The sequence below is a fragment of the Canis lupus genome, chromosome 7 (assembly GCF_011100685.1).
Source record: "Canis lupus familiaris isolate Mischka breed German Shepherd chromosome 7, alternate assembly UU_Cfam_GSD_1.0, whole genome shotgun sequence".
In the NCBI taxonomy this organism is placed as follows: Eukaryota; Metazoa; Chordata; class Mammalia; order Carnivora; family Canidae; genus Canis; species Canis lupus.
Window position 1 is genome coordinate 35904219 of NC_049228.1, and position 26734 is coordinate 35930952.

The 26734-nt window shown below is 39.2% G+C and overlaps 1 protein-coding gene across 6 annotated transcripts in view; it reads left to right on the forward strand.

Annotated features, from left to right (window-relative positions):
* The window catches only part of EFCAB2 (EF-hand calcium binding domain 2), a 121828-nt gene that overhangs the window by 41909 nt on the left and 53185 nt on the right, over window positions 1-26734 (forward strand). For 3 of the 6 annotated variants that reach the window (XM_038542768.1, XM_038542764.1, XM_038542765.1), the window contains 2 exons: window positions 23661-23740; window positions 24145-24203. In XM_038542768.1, coding sequence (XP_038398696.1) covers window positions 23661-23740; window positions 24145-24203 — 139 coding nt within the window. Of the gene's footprint in view, window positions 1-23660; window positions 23746-24144; window positions 24204-26734 lie in introns of all 6 variants that reach the window. The other 3 variants (XM_038542766.1, XM_038542767.1, XM_038542769.1) reach the window with 2 other exon arrangements.

Genomic DNA, 26734 nt, shown 5'->3' on the forward strand with positions numbered 1-26734 from the left:
AATAACAAGTTTCCAAAACACAAAGTACCAGGCCTTGATTGTATTCACTGATTTGTTCTACCAAACATTTAAGGAAGAATTTGTATCAATTCTCTACAATCTTTTTCGGAGACTGAAAGCAGAGGGAATACTTCCTCTTTATATGATGCCAGCAGTACCCTAATACCAAAACCAGGTCATGACAAGAGAAGAAAAACTATAGAACTGTGATGAACATAGATGCAAAAACCTTAACAAAATAGTAGCAAATTAAATTCAGCAATGTGCAAAGAGAATTCTACAACATGACCCAAGTATGCAAGGCCAGTTCAGTATTTGAAAATCAATTAATGTAATTCTTTACATCAACAGACTAAAAAAGAAAAATCTTATGATCATGTCAGTAGGTGCAGAAACAGTGTTTGAAAACCAACACCAGGACGCCTGAGTGGCTCAGTGGTTGAGTGTCTGCCTTCGGGTCAGGGAATGATCCTGGAGTTCCGGGATGGAGTGCCTTATCGGGCTCCTTGCATGGAGCCTGCTTCTCCTCCTCTCTTTGTCTCTCATGAATAAATAAATAAAATCTTAAAAAAAAAAAAAAAAGAAAACCAACACCTATTCATGATAAAAAATACTCTTGGGTGCCTGGCTTAGTTAAGCATTCCACTCTTGGTTTTGGCTCAGGTCGTGCGATCAAGCCCTGAGTTGGACTCTGTGCTCAGTGGGAAGTCAGCTTGAAGAGTCTCTCCCTCTGCTTGCTCTTGAGCTTTGTTTCTCTAAAATAAGTAAATCTTAAAAAAACAAAACAAACAAAACACCTCTCAGTAAACTAGGAATAGAGGGAAATTTCTTCCACTTGATAAAGAATATCTACAAAAACGTACAACTAACATCATACTTAATGGTGAGAAACTCAAGGCTTTCCCACTAAGATCAGGAACAAGGCAAGTGTGTCCCCTCTTTTTTAACACGTACACTGTATGTACCAGTGCTACGGTCTGAATGTTTGGATCCCCCCAAGATTCACATGTTGAAATCCCACCTCCCAAAGGTGATGGTATTAGTAGGGAGGGTCTTTGGGACGAGACTAGGTCATGAGGGTGGAGCCCTCATAAATGGGGTTAGTGCTCTTATATAAGAGACTCTTTGGAGCTCTCTAGCTCCTTCTACCACATGAGGACACAATGAGAAGTGTGTAACCTGGAGGAGAGCATTCGTCACCAGGCAGTGCTGGCCACCCGATTGCAGACTTCCTGGTTCTGCAACTGTGAAAAATACGTTTCTGTTGTATATAAGCCACCCTGTTAGTGGTATTTTGTTTTGCAGCCCAAACAGACTAAGACAACTAGACAAGAAAAGAAAAATAAAAGGTAAACAGATTGGGAAGGAAGAAATAAAATGGATTGCCTTCACACATCAATGTATTATTAAGATTCTTCTGAAGCAATTGGCATATTTTTATTTTCCATTTTTCCATAACTTTTTTTTTTTAGGACATACACACTACTCATTAGAATAAGGGAAATATTTCTTTCCTGAATTATTTTCTTTAAGAATTATAATATCCCTCTTCTCTTTTTTTATAACAACTTTATTGATATACAATTCACATGCATACAGTTCCATTTTATTAAAGTGTGCATTCAGTGGTTTTTAGTCTATTCATAAGTGTGGGAAGCTATCAACACTGTCTTATTTTATTACTATTATGATTTTGAGAGAAAGTGCATGCATACGTGCACACACATAGGCAGGGGGAAGGGCAAAAGGAGAGGGAGAGAGAGTATCTTAAGCAGCCTCACATCCAATGTGGAGCTGACTCTGGGCTTGATCTTGGTCCTGAGATCATGACCTGAGCTGAAACCAAGAGTTGGATGCTTAAGTGACTGAGCCACCATGATGCTCCACCACTGTCAATTTTAGAACAATTTCATTAGAGTTGTTAATTATTTAACTTTCTTTCCTATAACTTTTTTAAAAGTCATTTTAACCATGAGTGCATAGTTCAGTGGCATTAAGTACACGCTATGCAACCATCACTACCTATTCCCAGAACTTTTCATCATTCCAGACAGAAACTCCCCATTAAAAAATAACTTCCCGTTCTTCCCAGCTCCTGGCATCAACCACTCTACCTTCTGTCTCTATGAGTTTGGCCATTCCGAGTACTTCATGGTAGTGAGATCATTCATTATTTATCCTTTTAGATCTGGCTTAATGTCTTTAAGATTCATCCGTGTTGTAGCATGTCAGAATTTCCTTCCTTTCCACTGTGTGCATGTGTGCGTTTTGTTTATGTATCCATCTGTCAATGGACATTCGGGCTGTTTCTACCTTTGAGCTATTGTGAATAATGCTGCTATGAATATTGTTATACAAATATCTGCTCACTGATATCTCACTGAGTCACTGCTTTCAATTCTTTTGGATATATAACCAGAAATAGAATTGCTGGATCATATGGTAATTTGATTTTCAGTTTTTTTAAAAAATATTTTTAATTTTTATTTATTTATGATAGTCACAGAGAGAGAGAGGCAGAGACACAGGCAGAGGGAGAAGCAGGCTCCATGCACCGGGAGCCTGATGTGGGATTCGATCCCGGGTCTCCAGGATTGCGCCCTGGGCCAAAGGCAGGCGCCAAACCGCTGCGCCACCCAGGGATCCCTGATTTTCAGTTTTTTGAGGAACTTCCATACTGTTTTCCATAGTGGCTGTACCGTTTTATTTCTACCAATAGAAAGGTAGAAAGGGTTCCAATTTTTCCACATTCTCACCAATACTTGTTATTTTTCATTTTTCTGATAATGGTCATTCTCATGGGTGTGAGGTGGTATCTCATTGTGGTTTTGATTTGCATTTATCTAATGACTAATGATATTGAGCATCTTTTCATGTACTTATGAGCCATTTATATAACTTCTTTTGAGAAATGTCTTTTCACTGTTTTTGCATATTTTTAAATTGGATTGTTTGTTTTAGCTGTTTAGTTATAGGAGTACTTTATACAGTCTGAATGTTCATCTCTTATCATATATATGCTTCCAAACATTTTTTTTATGGGTTGTCCTTTCACTCTCTTGATAGCATCTTTGATTCACAAAAGTTTTAACTTCAATGATATCTAGCTTATGAATTTTTTTGGTTGTTGCCTATGACTTCGGGGTCATAACCATTGTGAAATCCAATACAATGAAGATTTTTTCCTGTTTTCTTCTAAAGTTTTTATAGTTTGGGCACTTGTATTTAGTCTTTGATTCCTTTTGAATTAATTTTTGTGTACAGTGCAAGTTAAGGATCCAACTTCACTCTTGTATATGGATAGCCAGGTTTCCCAGTACTATTTATTGAAAAAACTGTCCTATCTGCATTCATTGTTCTTGGCAACCTTGTCAAAAATCAGGTGACCATATGTGAGGGTTTATTTCTGTGCTTTCTATTTTATTACATTGGTCTATACGTCTGTGTTTATGCCAGTACCACAGTGTTTTGATTACTATAACTTTATAGTAAGTTTTGAAATCAGGAAGTATGAGTCCCTTAACTTTGTTCTTCTTTTTCAAGATTGTTTTGACTATTCTGGGTCCTTTGAAATTCCATATGAATTTTAGGATGGGTTTTGTTTCTGCAAAAAACCACCACTGGAATCTTAAGAATCAGATTAAATGTGTACATCGCTTTAATAGTATATTAGTTTGCTAGAGCTGTTGTAACAAAATGCCATAAACTACATGGCTTAAAGGGCAGAAATTTATTGTCTAAATTCTGGAGGTGGAAGTCTGACATCAAGATGTTGACAGGATTGGTTCCCTTCTGAAGGTTATGAAGATGAGTCTTTTCCAAGCTTCTTTTGAGAAGCATCTTATGGTGGCCAGGTTTGGTGTTCCTTGGCTTCTGCTGCATCACTCTGATATTTGTATTCATCTCCACATGGTGTTTAGGCTCTGTTATATATCTCTGTCTCTTTTCACATGTCCCCGTTTTATAGGGACACTGGTTATGTTGGACTAGTGGCCCACTCTGCTCCAGTGTGACTTTCATGTTAGTAATTACAATTGCAATGACCCTATTCCAAATAAGATCACATTGTGAGGTTAGGGGTTAGGAGTTCAACATATGAATTTTGGGGGCCACAATCCAAGCTTATAATAGGTACCTTAACAATATATATTTTTAAAGATTTTATTTATTTATTCATGAGAGACACAGAGAGAGAGAGAGAGAGGCAGAGACATAGGCAGAGGGAGAAGCGGGCTCTATGCAGGGAACCCGATGTGGGACTTGATCCCAGGATCCTGAAGGCAGATGCTTATCCGCTGAGCCACCCAGGTGTCCGGTAGCTTAACAATATTAAGTCTTCCAGTCCACGATCATGGGACATCTTTCCCCTTACTTATGTCTTTAATTTCTTTCAACAAATGTTTTGTAGTTTTTGGCACACAAATCTTTCACTTCCTTGGTTAAATTTATTCCTAAGTATTTAATTCTTTTTGGTGCAACTGTAAATGGAACTATTTTCAAAGTTTCCTTTTCAGATTTTATATTGTTATCAATAGAAATGCAGCTGATTTCTGGGTATTGATTTTGTGTCCAGCACCGCTGTTCATTTCCTTTATTAGTTTCTGACAGTTTTTTTTCATGGTATCTTAGGGTTTTCTACATGTCATCATGTCATAAGCAAACAGAGATAATTTTACTTCTTCCTTTACAATTTGGATCTCTTTTATTTCTTTTTCTTGCCTAGGTTCTCTGGCTAGAACATCCAATCCTGTTTTGGGTAGAAGTGGCAAAAGAGGACATCTTTGTTTTGTTCCTGATCTTAGGGGAAAAGCTTTGTCTTTCACCATTGAATATGATATTAGCTCTAGGTTTTTCATACATGACCTTTATCAGGTTGATAAATTTTTCTTCTATTCTCTGATTGACTTCTTTCAATTAGCATAATACCCTCTAGTTCCATCCATGTCATTGCAAATGGGGAGATTTCATTTTTGTGATGGCTGAGTAATATTCCTTGTGTGTGTGTATGTATGTATATATACATACCTATATATATATATGTACATGTATACACATACACCACATCTTCCTTATCTATTCATCTGTCAATGGACATCTCTGGGCTCTTTCCATAGTTTGGCTATTGTGGACATCACTGCTATGAACATTGGGGTGCAGATGCCCCTTCAGATCACTACATTTGTATCTTTGGGGTAAATACCAGTAGTGCAATTGCTGGGTTGTGGGGTAGCTCTATTTTCAACTTTTTGAGGAACCTCTGTACTGTTTTCCAGAGTGGCAGTACAAGTTTGCATTCCCTCCAACCGTGTAAGAGGGTTCCCTTTTCTCTGCATCCTTGCCAACATCTGTCATTTCCTGACTTGTTCATTGTAGCCATTCTGACTGGTGTGAGGTGGTATCTCATTGTGGTTTTGATTTGTATTTCCCTGATGGTGAGTGATGTTGAACATTTTTTCATGTGTCTGTTGGCCATATGCCTGTCTTCTTTGGAGTCATGTCTGTTCATGTCATCTGCCCAATTCTTGATTGGATTTTTTTTGAGTGTTGAGTTTTAGAAGTTCTTTATCAATTTTGGATACTAGCTCTTTATCTTATGTGTCATTCGCGAATATCTTTTCCCATTCTGTAGGTTGCCTTTCGGTTTTGACGACTGTTTCCTTTGCTATGCAAACGCTTTGTATCTTGATGAAGTCTCAGGAGTGCATTTTTGTCTTTGTTTCTTCTTTGCTGATTCAGATGCTTTATATTTCTTTTTGTTGTCTGATGGCGGAGGCTAGGACTTTTAATGTACTATTGGATCCTATTGGCTAATATTTTGGTAAGAATTTTGGCATGTGTGTTCATCAAGGATATTGGTCTGTAATTCTCCTTTTTGGTGGGATCTTTGTCTGGTTTGGGGACCAAGGTATTGCTGGCCTCATAGAAGGAATTTGGAAGTTTTCCTTCCATTCTATTTTTTGAAACAGTTTCAGAAAAATAAGTATTACCTCTTCTTGGTAGGTATGTTGGGTAGAATTCCTCTGGGAAGTTATCCCACCCTGAACTCTTGTTTGTTGGGGAGTTTTTTTGTTTGTTTGTTTGTTTTTTAATTTTTTTAAAATTTATTTATGATAGTCACACAGAGACAGAGAGAGAGAGAGAGAGAGAGGCAGAGAGAGAGGCAGAGGGAGAAGCAGGCTCCATGCACCGGGAGCCCAATGTGGGATTCGATCCCGGGTCTCCAGGATCGCGCCCTGGGCCAAAGGCAGGCTCCAAACGCTTTGCCACCCAGGGATCCCGTTGGGGAGTTTTTGATGACTACTTCAGTTTTCTTGCTGGTTATGGGTCGGTTCAGATTTTCTATTTCTTCTTGTTTCAATTTGGGTAGTTTATACATCTCTAGGAATGCATCCATTTCTTCTAGATTGCTTAATTTGTTGGGATATAGTTGCTCGTAATATGGTCTTACAATTGTTTTCATTTCTTCAGTGTTGGTTGTGATCTCTCTTCTTTCATTCATGATTGTGTTTATTTGGGTCCTTTCTCTTTTCTTTTTGATAAGTCTGGCCAGGGGTTTATCAATCTTAATTCTTTCTTTTTTTTTTTCTTTAAAGATTTTATTTTTTTATTCATGAGAGACACAGAAAGAGAGAGAGGCAGAGACACAGGCAGAGGGAGAGGCAGGCTCTATGCAGGGAGCCCGACGTGGGACTCAGTCCCAGGACTGAGCCTTCTATCTGGCTATTCAATTTCTGGGTTCTCTATTCTGTTCCATTGATCTATGTGTCTGTTTTTGTGCCAGTACTATACTGTCTTGATGATCACAGCTGTGTAATACAGCTTGAAATCCGTCATTGTGGTGCCTCTGGCTTTGGTTTTCAATATTCCTCTAGCTATTTGGGGTCTTTTCTGATTCCATACAAATTTTAAGATTATTTGTCGTAACTCTGTGAAGAAAGTCCATGGTATTTTGATGGGGATTGCATTGAACGCGTAAAATGCCCTGGCTTGCATAGATATTTTCACAATATTCATTCTTCCATTCCATGGGCATGGAATGTTTTCCATGGTCTGTAATTTTAGGGTATAGCTCCTTTACTTCTTTGGTTAGGTTTATTCCTAGGTACCTTATGGTTTTGGGTGCAGTTGTAAATGGGATTGATTCCTTAATTTCTTTCTTTCTTCATTCTCATTGTTGGTGTATAAAAGGGCACTGATTTCTGTGCATTGATTTTGTATCCTGCCACATTGCTGAATTGTTGTATGAGTTCTAGCAATCTTGGAGTGGAGTCTTTTTTTTTTTTCTTCTTCTTTTAAAAAAAGACTTTATTTATTTATTCATGAGAGACACAGAGAGAGAGAGACAGAGGGAGAGGCAGAGACAGAGGGAGAAGCAGGCTCCATGCAGGGAACCTGACATGGGACTCGATCCCAGGTCTCCAGGATCAGGCCCCAGGCCAAAGGTGGCACTAAACCGTTGAGCCACCCAGACTGCCCTGCCCTCTTTTGGGTTTTCTATATATAATATCATGTCATCTGCGAAAAGGAAGAGTTTGATTTCTTCTTTGCCAATTTGAATGCCTTTTTTTCTTTTTGTTGTCTGATTTCTGTGGCTAGGACTTCTAGTTCTATGTTGAATAACAGTAGTGAGAGTGGACATCCCTGTCATGTTCCTGATCTTAGGGGAAAGGCTTTCAGTGTTTCCTCATTGAGAATGATATTTGCTGTGGGCTTTTCATAAATTGCTTTTAAGATATTGAGGAATGTTCCCTCTATCCGTACACTCTGAGGAGTTTTGACCAGAAATGAATGCTGTATTTTGTCAAATGCTTTCTCTGCATCTACTGAGAAGATCATATGGTTCTTTTTTTTTTCTCTTATTGATGTGATCTATCACGTTGATTGTTTTACAAGTGTTGAAACACCCTTGCATCGCGAGGATAAATCCCCCGTGGTCATGGTGAGTAATCCTCTTAATGTACTGTTGGATCCTGTTGGCTAGTGTCTTGGTGAGAATTTTTGCATCCAGAAAAAAAAAAAAAAGAATTTTTGCATCCATGTTCATCAGGGATATTGGTCTATAACTCTTCCTTTTTGGTGGGGTCTTTGGTTTTGGAATCAAGGTAATGCTGGCCTCATAAAAACGAGTTTGGAAATATTCCATACGTATCTTTCAAAACAGCTTTAGTAGAATACGTATTATTTCTTCTTTAAACATTTGATAGAATTCCCCTGGGAAGCCATCTGGCCCTCGACTTTTGTGTCTTGGGAGGTTTTTGTTGACTGCTTCAATTTCCTCACCGGTTTTTGGCCTGTCCAGGTTTTGTATTTCTTCCTGTTCCAGTCTTGGTAATTTGTAGGTTTTTAGAAATGAATTCATTTCTTCTAGATTGCCTAATTTGTTGGCATATAGCTGTTCATAACACATTTTAAAAATCATTTGTATTTCCTTAGTATTGGTTGTGATCTCTCCTCTTTCATTTGTGACTTTATTAATTTGAGTCTTTTTTCTTTTTAATAAGGTTGGCTAGGGGTTTATCTATCTTATTAATTCTTTTAAAGAGAACCAACTGGTTTTTTTTTATCTGTTCTACAGTTCTTCTGGTCTCTATTTCATTGAGTTCTGTTGAGAACTCTCTTTTGCTTGATGTAGATTTTACTTGCTGCTCTTTCTCCATTTCCTTTAGGTGAGAGGTTAGCTTGTGTATTTAAGTTTTTTCCAATAATTTGAGGGAGGCTTGTATTGGGATGTATTTCCCTCTTAGGCCTGCTTTTGCTGTATCCCAAAGATTTTGAACGGGTGTATCTTCATTCTCATTAGTTTCCATGAATCTTTTTAATTTTTCTCTTATTTCCTGGTTGACCCATTCATCTTTTAGTAGGATGATCTTTAGCCTTCATGTGTTTCAGTTTCTTCCAAATTTCTTCTTGTGATTGAGTTCTAGTTTTAAATCACTGTGGTCTGAAAATTTGCAGGGTACAATCCCAGTCTTTTGGTATTGGTTGAGACCTGATTTGTGACCCAGTATGTGGTCTATTCTGGATAAAGTTCCCTGTGCACTTGAAAAGAATGTGTATTCAGTTGCATCCAGATGGGAAGTTCTGTATATATCTCTGAAATCTATTTGGTTCAGTTTATCATTTAAGGCTTGTTTCTTTGGTGATTTGTGCCGTGTCATTTGTTGAAAGTGCCGTGTTGAAGTCCCTGCTATTAGTGTATTATTATCTAAGTATGTCTTTACTTTGGTTATTAATTGATTGATATACTTGGCGGCTCCCACATTAGGGGCATAAATATTCATGATTGTTAGGTCTTCTTGTTGGATAGACTCTTTAAGTATGATATAGTGTCCATCTTCATTTCATCTCTTACTACAGACTTTGGCATAAACTTTAACTTATCTAATATGAGGATTGCTACCCCAGCTTTCTTTTGAAGACCATTTGAATAGTAAATGGTTCTCTACCCCTTGGTTTCAGGCTGGAGGTGTCCTTAGGTCTAAAATGAGTCTCTTGTAAACAGCATATAGATGGGTCTTGCTTTTTTATCCAGTCCGATACCTTGCATCTTTTGATGGGATCATTTAGCTCATTCACATTCAGAGTAACTATCGAAAGATATGAATTTATTGTCATTGTATTACCTATACAGTCCCTGTTTTTGTGGATTGTTTCTTTGGGCTCCCTCTTTCTTTTACAGGCTCCCCCTTAATATTTCTTGCAGAGCCAGTTTGATGGTCACGTATTCTTTCAATTTCTGCCTATCATGGAAATTCTTTCTCTTTCCTTCTATTCTGAATGACAGCCTTGCTGGATAAAGTATTCTTGGCTGCATGTTCTTCTCATTTAGTATCTTGAATATATCATGCCAGACCTTTCTGGCCTGCCAGGTCTCTGTGGAGAGGTCTGCTATTAATCTGATATTTCTCCCCATGTAAGTTAAGAGTCTCTTGTCTTGAGCTACTATAGAGTTTTCTCTTTATCTTTGAAATTTGCAAGTTTCACTATTAAATGTCAAGGTATTGAATGTTTTTTATTGATTTTTTTTGGTGATCCTCTCTATCTCTTGGATCTGAATGCCTGTTTCTTTCCCCAGATTTGGGAAGTTCTCAGCTATGAATTGTTCAAATATACTTTGTAGTCCTCTCTCTCTCTCTCAGTCTCTTCTGGAATCCCAATTAGACATAAATTCTTTTTTTTTTTTTTTTAGACATATATTCTTCCTTCTCAAGCTATCATTTATTGCCCTATGCCTTTTCTCGTGGGCTCTTAATTGTTTTACTCTTTTTTCCTCAGCTTCCTTCCTTATCATCTACTTGTCTTCTATGTCACTAACTCTCTTTTCCACCTCATTAACCCTAGCAGTTAGAACATCCAGTTTGGATTGCATCTCATTTAATCTGTTTTTAATTTCGGCCTGATTAGATCTCAATTCTGCAGTAATGAAGCCTGTAGAGTCCTTTACGCTTTTTCCCAGAGCCCAGTAGCTTTATAATTGTACTTCTGAATTGAATTTCTGACATCAAATTGAAATCCAAATTCTGTAACTCTGTGGCAGTGAGTATTGTTTCCAGTTCTTTCTTTGGTCATGAATTCTTCCTTCTAGTCATTTTGTCCAGCGCAGTGGGGCTATATGAGCAGTCTGAGTCAAGAATATCAACCAAAACTGAAGTAAAATATAGCTAGATGATTCTGAAGAGGTCAGAGACCAGAAAATAAAAGAAAAAGAAGAACAGAAGAAAATAAAATGACCACTAAAGAGAAAAGCAATTTTTAAAACAAAGTTGTAAGAAAAATAAAAAGCCAGAAACCAAAAACAAAGAAGAAGAAAAAAGAAAAAAGAAAAAAAAAAAGTAAAGAGGAAAAAGGAAAAAAAGCGGGGGGGTTATGGTGGTGGTGAGGAGGTGGTAGTAGAGAGAAAATGTAGTCTATCTGAGGGGTCCTAGAGGGTGATCCTCTTGGTTGTGAGTGTATTTTGTTTTGTATGTTAGATGATGGTCAATCCCTAATTTATAATAAACCAGCAATACTTATATAAAACCCCAACATTGACCACAAAAACAGAAATTAGATAAAGGAGGGGGGGCAGAATGGAAAGGAAGAGAGAATATAATCTCACAGAATGAACCAACACAGTATTTCACTTGGTTCTGGGTGTATGTTGGTCGTGTTTTAGAAGGTACTAACTTCCACCATTGTAAAACAAGGCAGAAAAAACAAAAAACAAATACCCATACCTTGTATATCACCAAAATTAAATTGAATACATTGGAGGCAATCCAGAAGTGAAAAATATATCTAAGACTTGTAATTATAGAAATATGAAAGTCAAAAAAGGAAAAAACTAAAAATGAAGAGCTGGTAAAATATTGTAGTTAAGGTGGGAAAAGAGAAAATATTGGAAAGTTTTAGTCTGACATAAAAACGAGTCGTAATGGAAAAAGAAAAAAAAAAAAGACCCTCTAGAATCTGTATACTATTTTCCCTCAGTCCTGGAGCTTTCCAGTGCTGCTTGGTCAATAAACTTGCTCTTCCACAGTTCTTCTGTGGGAGGGGTCTGCTGTGCTGATTCTCAGGTGTCTGTGCCTGGGCGGAGATGCCCCGCCCCTGCCAGGAGTGGTGCTCAGTGTGAGCAGTTTGTCCTGTGAGGCCTTTGTTCCCTAGAGGCTCTGCCTCTCCCTGGCACAAGGTGAAAGAAGTTGAAAAACAACAATGGCGGTGGCCCGATTTCCAGCTCTGGAGTTGAGCTTTCTGCAAGTAACTAACCACAGTCTCCCAGTCCACACTGGCCTACATGTTTCTGGGGGCAGGCACGGATGCACTGATCTGCACAGCTTGTGAGGTGCCCAGCAGCAGGAGAGTTCTTGCTTTTCTGTGCTTTCCCCACTTCCACCTGTCCCAGGGGAAATGAAGGATCACTTGCATTGTCGTCCTCTTGGGCACCCTGGGATCCAGGGCGCCGTGCCTCTGGACCCACGCTCCCGGGGACCACGTCTCCTGAAGGGAATGTGACACAGCCACCTCTGCCTGGAGCCGGCCTGCCTAACTGATTGGCTTCTCCCAAATGCCCCAGAGGGCTGTGGCACTCCAGCCCTATACAGTATTGGCCGTGGTTTTTGGTGAGATTTCCTGCAGGCGCCCCTCCTCTTATAGTGACTCCAGGAGTCTTTGAGGCTTCACTGCCCCTCCCGCGATTCTGCCCAATTTCCCTGCTAAGCACTTTACCATCGGGGGAAACTCTGGCACGGATTTTTAAAGTTCCCACTTCCCCAGGGCTGTGCTTTCTTGCCTCAGAGACTTTTCCTGCTCTGCTTTAGCCCAGCTAGTTATGATTCCCCTCCCCCACTTTATTCTTTTTTACTTTATTTTTTTGCCTTCCTACCTTGTTAGAAGTGAAAATTTTTGTCTCTGTAGCATTCCAGCTGTTCTCTCTTTAAATCTCAGATTGAGGGACACCTGAGTGGCTCAGTGGTTTAGCATCTGCCTTCGGCTCAGGGTGTGATCCTTGAGTCCCGGGATCGAGTCCCACATTGGGCTCCCTGCATGGAGTCTGCTTCTCCCTATGCCTGTGTCTCTGCTTATCTCTCTCTCTCTGTATATCTCATGAATAAATACATAAAATATTTTAAAAATCTCAGATTGAATTCGTAGGTGTTCAGGATGTTTTGAAAATTATCTAGTTAAGTTTGTGGGACCAGGTGAGTTGAGGACCCCTATTCTTTCAGCATCTTGCCCCTCCCTCCCTATTATTATAGTCTTTAGTTTAAAACCTAATTTGTATGATGTAAGGATTTCCATGCCAGCTTTCTTTCTATGTCCATTAGCATGATAAATAGTTTTCCACCTTCTAACTTTAAATCTGGAGGTGTCTTTGGGTCTAAAATCAGGCTCTTGAGAGAGCATATTGATGGGTCTTGCTTTTTTATCTGATCTGATACCCTGTGTCTTTTGATTAGGGTATTTAGCCTGCTTACATTCAGAGTAACTATTGAAAGATAGGATATTGAAAGATAGTGTCATTGTATTACCTGTAAAGTCACTGTTTCTGTATGTTGACTCTGTTACTTTCTGGTCTACATTTCTTTTGGGCTCTCTCTTTACTTAAAGGATCCCTTTTAATATTTCTTGTAGGGCTTGTTTTGTGATCACCATTTCTTTTAGTTTCTGTTTGTCTTGGAAACTTTTTAATCTCTCCTTCTCCTTCTATTTTGAATGAGATCCTCGCTGGAAAAAGTATTCTTGGCTGCATATTTTTCTCATTTAGTACCCTGAATATATCATACTAGTCCTTTTTGACATGCCAGGTTTCTGTGGAGAGGTCTGCTGCAAGTCTAATGCTTCTACCGTTGTAGGTTACAGACTTCTTGTCTTGAACTGCTTTCAGGATTTTCTCTTTGTTTCACTGTTACATGTTGGGGTGTTGACCTATTTTTATTTATTTTGAGAGGGGTTCTCTGTGTCTCTTAGACTTGGATGCCTCTTTCCTTCCTGAGATTAGGGAAATTCTCTGCTATAATATGCTCCAATATACCTTCTAACCCCTCTCCCTCTTTCTTCTTCTGGGATCCCAATTATTCTAATACTGTTTCGCTTAATGGTATCACTTATGTCTCCAGTTCTCCCCTGGTGATCCAGCAGTTGTTTATCTCTCTTTTTCTCACCTTCTTTATTCTCCATCATTTTGTCCTCAGGATCACTAATTTTCTCTTCTGCCTCATTTATCCTAGCAGTTAGAGTCTCCATTTTTTATTGCATCTCATTAACAGCCTTTTTGATTTCGACTTGACTCGATTTTAGATCTTTGATTTCTCCAGATTGGAAATCTCTCGTGTCTTCTATGCTTTTTTTCAAGCTCCGCTAGTATCTTTATAATCGTCATTCTGAACACTAGTTCTGACATCTTACTTATGTCCATACTGATTAGGTCGCTGGCAGTCAGTACTGCTTCTTGTTCTCTTTTTTGAGGTGAGTTTTTCCATCTTGTCATTCTACCCAGAGAAGAATAGATGGATGAGCAAATAAAATACTAAAATGGCAACAATAATCCCAGAGAAATATACACTAAACAAATCAGAAGAGACCTAAAACCGAGAGAGAGAGAGAGAGAGAGAGAGAGAGAGAGAAAGAGAGAATATACTCAAACAGGTGAATGAAATAGAGCAATACACTGGTTCTTGTGTGTATTTTGGTCCATTTGTTAGAAACTAGATCCCAAAATGGTAACAAAAGAAAAACTTATTATGTATAAAAAATTAAATACAATGAAAGGATAGAATGTAATTGTAAAATGAAAATTAAAAGACAACAACAAAAAAGAAGAAATATAAACAGAAAGGTGAACAGAACAGAGCTATACACTATATACTGAGTGTATTTTGGTCAGTTTATTAGATGAAACTACATCTCAAAATTCTAAGGAAAGAAAACATATACATAAAATTGAAATTAAATGCATTGAAGGGATAGAATGTAATTAAAGATAAAAATTTAAAATTTTTTTAACAAAACAGGAAAAAAAGAAAAAAAAACCAAAATAAAACAAAACAAAAAGTGAATATGATCAGACAGCTTGAAGAGAATAGAGCCATACACTAGATTCTGGGTGTATTTTGGTCTGCTGGAAGAAACTGCATCCCAAAATTTTAAAGAAAAATTCATATATATACAAGATGAAGTTACATACAATGAAAGGGTAGAATGAAACTGTAAAAATGAAAATTAGAAAAGATTTTTAAAAAAAGAGTTGACAAAATAAGAAATTGGTTGAAAAAGAAAAAAAACACAAAAACCAAAAGACTAAAGAATCATAGGGAAAAAAACAACCACCAGGAATTTTGTGTGCTGTATTCCCCTAGCACTGGAGTTTTGCAGTTTCAGTGATAAGTAATCTTGATCCTGGCTGGATGTCCTTGCTGATCCTCTGGGGAAGGGGCCAGCTGCGCTGATTCTTAGGTGTCTTTGCCCTGCCTGGGCAGAACTGCACTGGTCTTTGGCGGGGTAGGCGGGGGGCAGGTAGGCTAAGCAGTCTGCACTGGATTGTTCTAGGTGGCTTTTGTTCCCTGAAGCCTTTCCGCATCACTTTAGAGGATGAGAGTGAAAATGGTGGCCTTCCGTTCTCCAGCTCCAGAGGTGAAAGCTTGGGGCCCCACTTCTCAGTGTGCTCTCAGGGAAAAGCAGTCCATCACTCCTGTCTTCCTGTCCCGATGGTAATCCGTGCTCACCCAGCCTGTGACCCAGCGTTTCTATCTCAGGCACATGACCCCACTTCGAGTCCCTAAACGCCACAGACTCCTACAGTGTGCAGGTGCATGTCGCGGGTTCCATTGCTGAGCCTCTGCTCGGGGAGTGGACTGACCATGCTGCTGTTGGAGGCTTGTGGCCACTCCTAGCTGAAAGCCCACTGGTGGGCTCGCTGATTGCAGCCGGTTTCCTGCTCCGATGCCTGGGAACTCTGCTGTACTCGGGCACCCCCCAGAGATCCTGAGACCATAGCATTCTACCGCGCCTGGCCACCTGAACGTCTTTCAGGCAGGGATGTCCCTTACCGGAGCAGACTTCTAAAAGTTCCGATTTTGCCCTCTGCTGCTACATAACTTTCAGTAGCGGCTACCAGAGGCTCTCCCCCACCCCCATGGTTTATCTTCCCATAGATCCTCTCCGATTCACTTCTCCGCACCTCCTATCTTGCAGAATGGAGTCACTTTTCTATTTGTAGAGTTTCAGCTGTTCTTTTCTTAGATCTCTTTAGTTCGCAGGTGTTCAGCATGATTTAATAACTGCCGAGCTGAATTCCTGGGACCAGATGAAACTAAGGTCTCCTCCTCCTCCACCATCTTGAACTCCATCTCTTTATTTTTATATTTTTAAAGAAAGCTCTACACCTAAACTCAGGACCCTGAGATCAAAAGCTGCCTGCTCTATCAACTGAACCAACCAGGAGACTCTCCACAGAATACTTTTAAATATCAGATTTTATGCTTCAGTTTTTTGTTAGTTTACCTCCAATGAGAAGCTTTGTTCACACAAACATGTAAAAGCATTTTTTCTCAACCATTAAAAAATAATAAGAGGGCACCTGGGTGGTAAGTGGTTGAGCATCTGTCTTTGGTTGAGGTAGTGATCCCGGGGTCCTGGAATCGAGTCCTGCATTGGGCTCCCCACAGGAAGCCTGCTTCTCCCTCTGCCTATGTCTCTCTTTCTCTGTGTCTTCCATGAATAAATACATAAAATCTTTTTTTAAAAAGTTGATATTATATTTATAGAATCTAAAAATGTATCCTTTAATGGACAAATATAATATAGAAAATTTTGTGATAATGCAAATTGTTTTCTGATTCATTTGAACTTTCTCATATCAATTATTTCAAAGTAATGATGAAGACTTAATTTATATAACGTGTGTGTTGTTAGAGCCATGTAGCAAGCTACTAAAAGGGCACATTAGCTGCAGAGGGATAGAAGTAGATTGTTTTATGTGAAGATAGAGATTTGGGGCTGAGCCATCGGTCCCCTCAATCCCTGAGCACACATTGGGTTACACACTATGCTCCTTGGATATCTGGAACACGAACTTCTCCAGCAGCTCCGTGGTCCTTCATCCTTGGTGGAAAGTGGTGCTTGTGGTATATGGCTTCTGAAATGGGAGCCCATGTGATAGATCATCTTGGCAATGTAGGGAAGTGAGTGTCTGATGACATTCGTTGTGCTTGCCACCTGTGCAGACCAAGGGACATGCCTTAAGATCCTATACTCCTCTGAGCCTCCTTCTGGGAAGCCCTGGAATACATGCTGTCAGCTGTGTGACCTCATCTGGCCACAATGAAAGAAAGATGAGAGGATCAGTATTTTTGGTGCCCCTCTCATCCGTTCACATCTTGCCAATGGCCAGTAGGTGAGGATTCTTGAGTTAGGGAAGTCCCAGATTTCAAGGGAGATGTTAATTATTCCCTAGTAATGATAGTTGGAAAAAGATTCAGTGATCAAGCACATTTGGGAAATGCTGTGGTAAAGTGAACAGGTGTCTTCACTGTAGAACATCCTGAAGACTTTAATGTAGGAGTATACATTGCACATCTCCAAAAGACTTGCAGTATTCAAGGTTGCCCAGAAATGTTGCTCATTGGAGTCTTTTATTGCGAAGCATCTTGTAGATTGGGTGTGAAACAGAGTGCACTATAGAAAATGTAGAAAATATTTTAATGAGGGTGTTAAAAGTTAGTTTCTGTTCTTTTTTTAAAAAAATATTTTATTTATTTATTTTATGATAGACGTAGAGAGAGAGAGAGAGAGGCAGAGACACAGGCAGAGGGAGGCAGACTCCATGCCGGGAGCCTGACGCGAGACTCGAACCCGGGACTCCAGGATCGTGCCCTGGGCCAAAGGCAGGAGCCAAACCGCTGAGCTACCCAGGGATCCCCAGTTTCTGTTCTTAATATACAAAGTTAGGTGGAGGAATGGAAGGATGCTGCCTTCAGTTGGAAATGATACCTTTTTTGGAACACAAGTCAGCACGAGGTTTGCTGGTCAAAGACTGGCACTTGAATGTATTAAGTAGTAATGATGTTTTTAAAAACCAAAAAGGATCATTACCACTTCATGCCTTAAAGTTGCTTTGGTAGTTGGTCAGGGTCATAAGTCATGAAGAGTGAATAAAAAGTATAAATTTTGGAAGGAAAGACAAAATGCATTATCAGAATATATAAATTAATCAACTGAAAAAAGATTATACTTAATAAATAGTTTCAGGAAATAGATGCATATGACACAAATAGCATCAACAAAACACTCAAAATTGACCCAGACTGCCAGAAATAACAGTTTTAAAAAAATTCCCTCACAATATCTTTTATATGTATTATATCTATGTGTATCATAAAATACTCAAGCATAGCCTTCTTGGAGAATTGTATATGACTCATGTGAGGAAAACCATAACGTGCAATATTTAATTTAGAGATATAAAAAGGGGTGTATATCTAACATGTATCTCCTAGACGTGAAGACTACATATTTTAAAATGTTAATTCCTTTTTAATGTATAGCTTCCTTACGATAGTAAATAACTCCCAATGGTATTTACTGAAATTTATAAATTTTATTTGAATTTATGAATTTCTTTTGGAAGAATAACCTGGTGAAAATATTAATGAACATTCCTAAAAAGAAGGCCAATATAGTGGCAGCAAGTAAAATAGTATGATAATAGCATAAGACTAGAAATGCAAATCAGAATGGAATCAGAATAGCTAGTCAATAGAAGTAATCTCCATCAAATAAGACACTAGATCGTATCATAAAGTAGGAGGAAATAAATCAGATGCTTAGTGAATTAGAAATTACTAAACTGAGATTAGAATTTAGTTTGTCACTTTGAATCTGGTCAAAATAAATTTCATACATATGAAAGAGTAAAATGTATTTTTAAACTGTAGAAAAAAATAGAATTGACTATTTACCAAATCTCCAGAAAAAGGATGATTTTCTCCCTCCCTTTCCCTTTCCCTTTCCTTTCCTTTCTTCCTAAATGTAATGTTTTCTTCACACCTGCTGAATTGCCTTTCATACACATGGGTGTGCATGTATGCTTTATTTTAGGCCCAGATTAAAGGTTAGAATAATTCCCCTCCAAAGAATTTTTGGTTAGCGTGAAAGTCATTTGTACTTGATTTAGGGATGTGACACCAGTACAATATAGATCAGATTTTATAATAGAACTTTCTGTCCAGTTTTGAGGTAGGCTGCCTGTGTGGGGTTCTCTATCTTGCAGAGCTCAGCAGATGAAGGCTGGAGAACCACACATCATGCATGTTGTAGGAAGTATTTACAACTCCGGGCAAGAGTTGTATCGAGCCTCCATTATTCTTCCTAAGCTTCTAACCCAGGAATAGCCAGATAGAAGAGATACATAGGGCGGGGGTATGAGGATAAGGGTGCGCAGCTTCCATGTCTTCTTTAGGTGGGCCACTGTCTAAGGACCTCCACATGTTCACCAAACCTGGAAGCTCCTCAAAGGATAAATTTCTTCTTCTTTTTTAAAAAAAAATTTATTTATACATGATAGACACAGACAGAGAGGCAGAGACACAAGCAGAGAGAAAAGCAGGCTCCATGCAGGGAGCCTGACATGGGACTCAATCCCTGGACCGTAGGATCACTCCCTGGGCCAAAGGCAGGCATTTAACCGCTGAGCCACGAGGCGTCCCATAAATTTCAAAAATATAAAGGATACGAAGAAAACTCATCTGATGTGACTACCTGCAAATAAAAGAAGATACACTTTTTAAATGACTTTAAAATTAAATGCCATGATAAAAACCATCAACGAAGTAGGTTCAGAGGGAATGTATCTCTAGGTAATAAAGAACATCTATGAAAAACCCACAGCTAATATCCAAAACGGGGAAAAACTCAGTGCTTTTCCTCTGTGGTCAGGAACAAGAAAGGGATGTTCACTCTCACCACTATTATTTAACATAGAACTGGAAGTCCTAGCTACAGCAGACAACAAAAAGAAATAAATGGCATCTAAAATCAGAAAGGAAGAAGTAAAACTTTTACTATTTGCAGATGACAGGATACTTGATATAGAAAACCTAAATGACTCCACCAAAAAACTGCTAGAACTGATACATGAAATCAGTAAAGTCACAGGATACAAAATCAATATACAGAAATCGGTTGCATTTTATACACTAATAATGAAGCAGCAGAAAGAAATTAAGAAAACAATCCCATTTACAAATGCACAAAAATAATAAGATACCTAGGAATAAACCTAACCAATGAGGTGAAAGACCTGTATTCTGAAAACTATAAAATACTGATGAAAGATTTCTCCAAAGAAGACCTACACATGGCCAACAAACACATGAAAAAATGCTCCATATCACTTGCCATCAAGGAAATACAAATTAAAACCACAATGAGATACCACTTCACACCAGTGAGAATGGGGAAAATTAACAAGACAGGAAACGACAATTGTTGGAGAGGATGTGGAATAAGGTGAACCCTCTTGCACTGTTGGTGAGAGTGCAAGCTGGTGCGGCCACTCTGGAAAACAATGTGGAGGTTCCTCAAGAAGTTAAAAATAGAGCTACCCTACAACCCAGCAATTGCACTACTGGGTATTTAACCCGGAGATACAGAAACAGTGAAAAGCCAGGACTCCTGCACCCCAATGTTCATAGCAGCAATGTCCACAATAGCCAAACTGTTGAAGGAGCCACGATATCCTTTGATAGATGAGTGGATAAGGAAGATGTGGTCTATATATACAATGGAATATTACTCAGCCATCAGAAAGAATGAATACCCACCATTTGCTTTGACGTGGTTGGAACTGGAGGGTATTATGCTGAGTGAGGTAAGTCAATCGGAGAAGGACAATCATCATCTGGTTTCACTCATATGTGGAATATGAGAAATAGTGAAAGGGACCATAAGGGAAAGGAGGGAAACTGAGTGGGGAAAAATTAGAGAGGAAGACAACCATGAGAGACTCTTAACTCTGGGAAACAAAGGATGCAGAAGGAGAGGAGTGGGGGGATAGGGTGACTGGATGATGGGCACTAAGGAGGGCATTTGATGGGATGAGCACTGGATGTTATATTATACAATATTTTGGTAAATTGAATGCAAATAAAATGTTTTTAAAAAAACTGCAAAAAAAAAAAAAAACACTGATGAAAGAAACTGAAGATGATACAGAGAAATGGAAAGACATCCCATGTCCATGCATTGGAAGTACAAATATTGTGAAAATGTCTGTACTACCCAAAGCAATCTCCACATTTAATGCAATCCTTATAAAAATACCAACAACATTTTTTTTCACAGAGCTAGAACAAACAAACCTAAAATTTGTGTGGAACCACAAAAGACACTGAATAGCCAAAGGAATCTTGGAAAGGAAAAGCAAAGCTGGAGGCATCACAATTCTGGACTTCAAGTTATATTACAAAGCTGTAGTGATAAAAACAGTATGGTACGGGCACAAAAACAGACACATAATCAATGGGACAGAATGGAAAACCCAAGAATGAACCTACAACTGTATGGTCAAGTAATCTTCGACAAAGCAGGAAAGAATATCCAATGAGAAAAAGAAAAATGGTGTTGGGAAACTGGACAGCAGCCTGCAGAGGAATGAAACTGGACCACTTTCTTACACCAACAAAAGTAAATTTGAAATGGATAAAAGACCTAAATGTGAGACCTGAAACCATAAACATCCTAGAGGAGAACATAGGTAGTAACCTCTTTGACATTGGCTGTAGCAACTTCTTTCTACATATGTCTCCTGAGGCAAGGAAAACAAAAGCAAAAATAAGCTATTCAGACTTCATGAAAATAAAAAGCTGCTGCACAGTGAAAGACACAATCAACCACACTAAAAGCCAGTCTTTGGAGTGGGAGAAGATATTTGCAAATGACACGTCTGATAAAAGGTTAGTATCCAAAATATATAAACAGCTTATAAAAGTCAACATGCAAAACACAAATAATCCAATTTAAAAATGGGCAGAAGACACGAATAGATATTTTTCCAAAGAAGATCTGAAGATGGCCAACAGACACGTGAAAAGATGCTCAAAATCACTGATCAGAGAAATACAAATCAAAACCACAATGAAATATTACCTCACACCTGTCAAAATGGGTAAAATCAAGAACACAAGAAACAGTGGGTGTTTGCAAAGATGTGGAGAAAGGGGAATGCTTTTGCACTGTTGGTGGGAATGCAAGCTGGTGCAGCCACTCTGGAAGACAGTGTGGAGATTCCTCGAAAGGTTAAAAATAGGACTACCCTATAATCCAGCAATTCGCACTACTAGGTATTTACCTAAAGAATACAAAAATACTGTGCTCGCTTTGGCAGCACATATATAAAAATACTAATTTAAAGGGATACATGCACTCTGCTGTTTATAGCAGCATCATCTGCAATACCCACATCATGGAAACAGCCCAAGGGTCCATTCACTGATGAATGGATAGGGAAGATGTGGTATGTATATACAATGGAATATTACTCAGCCATAAAGGAGAATGAAATCTTGCCATTTGCACCAACATGGTGGAGCTAGAGAGTATTATGCTAAATGAAATAAGTCAGTCAGAGAAAGGCAAATACCATATGATTTTACTCTTATGTGGAATTTAAGAGCCAAAACAAACAAGCATTGGGAAAATAAAAAAAGAGAGACAAACCAAGAAACAGATTCTTAACTATAGAGAATGCACCGCTAGTTACTAGAGGGGAGTTGGGAGGGTGAGATGGGTGAAATAAGTGATGAGGATTAAGGAGTGTAGTTGTGATGAGCAGTGGTTGATGTATGGAAGTGTTGAATCACTATATTGTACACTTGAAACTATATTACACTGCATGTTAACTAACTGGAATTTGAAAACTTAAGAAATAAATGAAATGACCTTAAATTTTAAAAGCAGACACCAACTTTGTGCATTGACAGTGTTATACACAGTGAGACTTTCCAACTGCTTGCAACCTCATTCCTGCCACCATTAGTCTCCTTCTAGAATATTGCAATAACGTCCTGACTGATCTCTCCTTCGTCCCTTTCCAGTATATTCTTAACATTATAGCCAAAGTGAATATAAGCCAGGCCATGTCATGGCACTGCTTAGAACTCTCCAGTGATTCATCATCTCATTTAAAGTAAAAGACAAAACCCTTAAAGGAGTATACAGAGACCATATAAATTCTGTCCTCCACCCCCAAACTCACACCTTTCTGACCTTATTTCCTACTATTCTGCCTCTGCTGTTCTATTTGCCTAAAAACTCCTCCTGTAGGCTATTCGTAAGACTGGCTCTTTCCCCTATGCAGATGTCACTTTGTCACTAAGGAGGCCTTCTGAAACCACCACCTCATGCCACATGCTTTGTGCCTCTTCGCTGCTTTGTTTTTTCCAGCACATTTGACTTACAGTCTATTTTTGTCAAATATATATAAACTTCTATATCTCCCCCAATAAAAACTCTGTGGAGGTAGGCAATTCTGTCAAGGAACTTTTGTTCCTTGCTGTAATGTTTGCACTCAGAATAGTGTCTAGCACATAGTAGAGACTCAATAAATGTTTATTAAATAAATGACTTTTAAATTAAATTGTTTCTTATAAGTAAATCTTGGTCTCAAGACTGGTTTGAAAGCTCTCTGAGAGAGTGTCATATGTCGCTTTTGCATGCTGCACAATCCTCAACTTCAGACCTCCTCAAACACACAATAAAGTCAAGCAGACGGGCACATGAGTGAGCCACAGTCTGTATCCTTAGTGCCAGATTTCTTCTGCGTCTTGGGCTGGGACTCTGCCCAGACTACTTGACACAGAACGTAGGCTGCGTTGGAAGTGTTTTTTGTCTTGATCTGCATGGTGGCCCTATGACTATATATACACATAAACCCATGATGCTGTGTACTCAAGAGTAGTGCACCTCTTTTACTGTCTTGTATGCGTCTCATGCCTTAGAAAACAAGAGTCTGTCCATTCCTTGACATCTCTAGAGGAAACTAAGCATGCTACATGATGCTAAGATTGGGAAAGAGTTCCACATGCTCTTCCTCATTGAGAATTTCTAGCTTAGTAGTTGAAATTTTTGTTTGACATTCAAAAGTAAAGTTTTATTAAAATGATTTTTATTTACTTTATCTTTTACAGAGTTAGTGATAGCGGAATTTCACAAAAAAATCAAAGACGCTTTTGAAGTGTTTGACCACGAGGCGAATAATACAGTGGATGTGAGGTTTGGCAATATTTTCTTTGCTCTAACTCTAAATTACTGATACAACTCATATGATAGAGAGGGGCTCTTGTTTTTTTTTTTTTTTTTCAGTCCTTGGATTTATTATACTACTTATTTATTTATTTGAGAGAGAGTGCATATGTGGGCATGTGAGTGGGAGGAGGAGCAGAGGGAGAGAACCTTCAAGAAGACTTCCTGCTTGAGTGTGGTGCCTGAAATGGGGCTGGATCTCTGGACCCATGAGATCATGACCTGAGCTGAAATCAAGAGCTGGACACTTAACCCACTGAACCACCCAGGTGCCCCTTACTGTGCTATTTAAATGTTTTATTTTCCTGTGCTCTGTAAAAGGTCTTCACTAACTAACGCTTCATCAATACTGTTTTTTATTCTTTATAGTCTGGTGAAAGGAGTATCCACATTGCCTATTTCAACCTTCAGACTCTAAATTCTGTGGGGTAGGTGAGCTCTACTGTAGCTAGATATATAGTTGGTGCTCAATAAATAATTGTTGAGTGAATGAGCAGAATTTGCTTTTATTTTTATTTTATTTTATTTTTTAAAGATTTATTTATTCATGAGAGACAGAGAAAGAGAGAGGCAGAGACATAGGCAGAGGGAGAAGCAGTGTCCTCTCAGGGAGCCCAAATCAGGACTTGGATCCCGGGTCCTGGGATCAGGCCCTGAGCTGAAGGCAGATGCTCAGCCGCTGAGCCACCCAGGCATTCCCATGATTTGCTTTTAAAATAAATATGTACGGGATGCCTGGGTGGTATAATCAGTGAAGCCTTGAACTCTTGGTTTTGGCTCAGGTTGTGATCTCAGGGTTGTGAGATTGAACCTTGTGTTGGGCTCTGCAGTCAGTGTGGAGTCTGCTTGGGATTCTCTCCTCCCTCTGCCCTTCTCGCTTGTGCTCTCTCTCCCAAGTAAATCAATAAATCTTTAAAAAATAAAATAAAATGAGTAAGTATATATTATCAAGCCATGACTTAGAAAGATTAATAATGCTTAAATGATGATACACTCTGAAGTAAAAGAACAAAAAGAACCCAAATGAAAGAACATAAACAGATGAGAGAGAGACATCAATACTGGTAGATCAGGAATGGAACAAAGGACACAGAATAGTTTGAGACTAGAGAGAAAAAGAAAAACGCAGAAGAGACTATCCAGGAGGACAATAGAAGTTGTAGGATCCATGCCCCATCCATCACGGAGAAGCCATGAAACTCTTCTTCCAGGAGACCAGGCTAAATGAGGAACATTTAGTGGACTTACTGTCTCAAAACTCAGAATCTAGTACCCAGAGGCCAGCAAAGCTGTGGGCAGTGACAAAAGCAGAATTGGAAAGAAACTGCTTGACGCTTATAGGCGGATACTTGTCAAGAGCCCAAGTGCTACACTTGAGCCAAGCTGGAGGAGCACTATACCAATTGTATTTTATTTGGGACAGATTGTCACTATATGTATCATTTAGTTTTTTATACCTGCAGGCACAAGGTATAATTGTAGGAGAGGGTACTGAGGGATGCAGGCCAATTCATTACTCTATAGCAGCACCTTATGAAGTTTTGTTTTCCACCTCATCCATGTTTATGGGCCTCACAGCAAGGGATAAGGTTGGAAATTACGTTCAGAACCGCCCCCCCCCTCCTCCAGTCACCTCGTGTGTGCCTTGGCTCAGCTATTGCCAAGGAAGTGTGCGGGCCACATGCTGGGCTGCAGCCCTGCCAGGGCTCCAGGGGCTTGGGGCACGTTGCAGGCTTGAGTGAGTGACCCTTGATTGTGAGTATCCTAGGAGGAAAATGAGCAGGTAGGGTGGTGTTGGCAGTGATAGGGTTTGGGATGGGGTGGGGAGCATGCAATATGCATGACCAAATCTCTGACCAAATTCCTGAATGGCCTTTCCCCCAGACCCCTGGCTGAAGCTGCAGGGTTCTCCTGGGAGTATGGGAGAGAAGGATTGTTAGGGAGGTCAGGGAAAGCCAGAGGAGACCAGGAGAGCTTTGTGAGAGACAACGAGAGTAGAGAAGAGAAACCGGTATTTACTCAAGGCATGCTGGCTGACAAACCAACTGTGGTTGGGTGCAGGGGCCTCATGGACACGACCTCATCTTACCCTTTGTATTTGTGTGGTAAGAGTTGGCATCTCCAGTTTCTGGAGACAAAGAAAAGGGAAATAGTTTGCTCAAGGTCATATCTGGGTTTTAAAATTCTAAGTCTTTAGCTGTGCTCCATTGCCTGCTTAATCTCCTGCCTTTGGGCCTCCTGACAGAAGCAGTGAAAAGAAAACCTCCCAAATCTCTGAGAACATGATGCCAGATCTTTTTTTGGTAAAAGGGCTAATTCAGGAAAAAAAGACTTGCTTATGGGGATGCATCTTTTTCCCATTCAAAATTTAAAAATTTTACTGAGGCCCCAAGGGAAAGTGTATATTTTTACAACCTAGATTGTCTACTTTATTATATAAAGAGGGTTACCAAGAAAATTGGAATTATTTTTCACACTAAAATATCAATGCTATGCATATTCAAATAGTAGCAACAGGGATGGATGTAGCTTTCTAATCTTTGTTCCTTCTGTTAGTTTGTACAGCACTCTAAAGTTTATAATGAGTGTTCTCATGCAGTGGCATCATTACCATTTACTCTTTATATGACAGAGAAGCAAAATGACTGCCCAAGAAGAAGGCACAAAGGGCTAGCAACAGAGTTGGAGCTCAGAGTAGTTCCTTCTGTTTGGGCAGCTATGCAGCAGCCCCAGACAGGCCCCAGGAACAAATGCGGTGATGAATGAGATCTGGTCCTGTCTTACCCAGCCTCGGCCAGCTCTTTCTTTGTAAAAACAGTTAATCTAGCTAGAATTTATTTTGGCACATGATTAAAAGTGAAGGTCTAAATATAGACTTTTTCCCTTCCCAAATTGCCAAACAATTTATTTTATTGGCATCATGAATTGTCACACCTAGTTTGTAATATACTGCATTTTC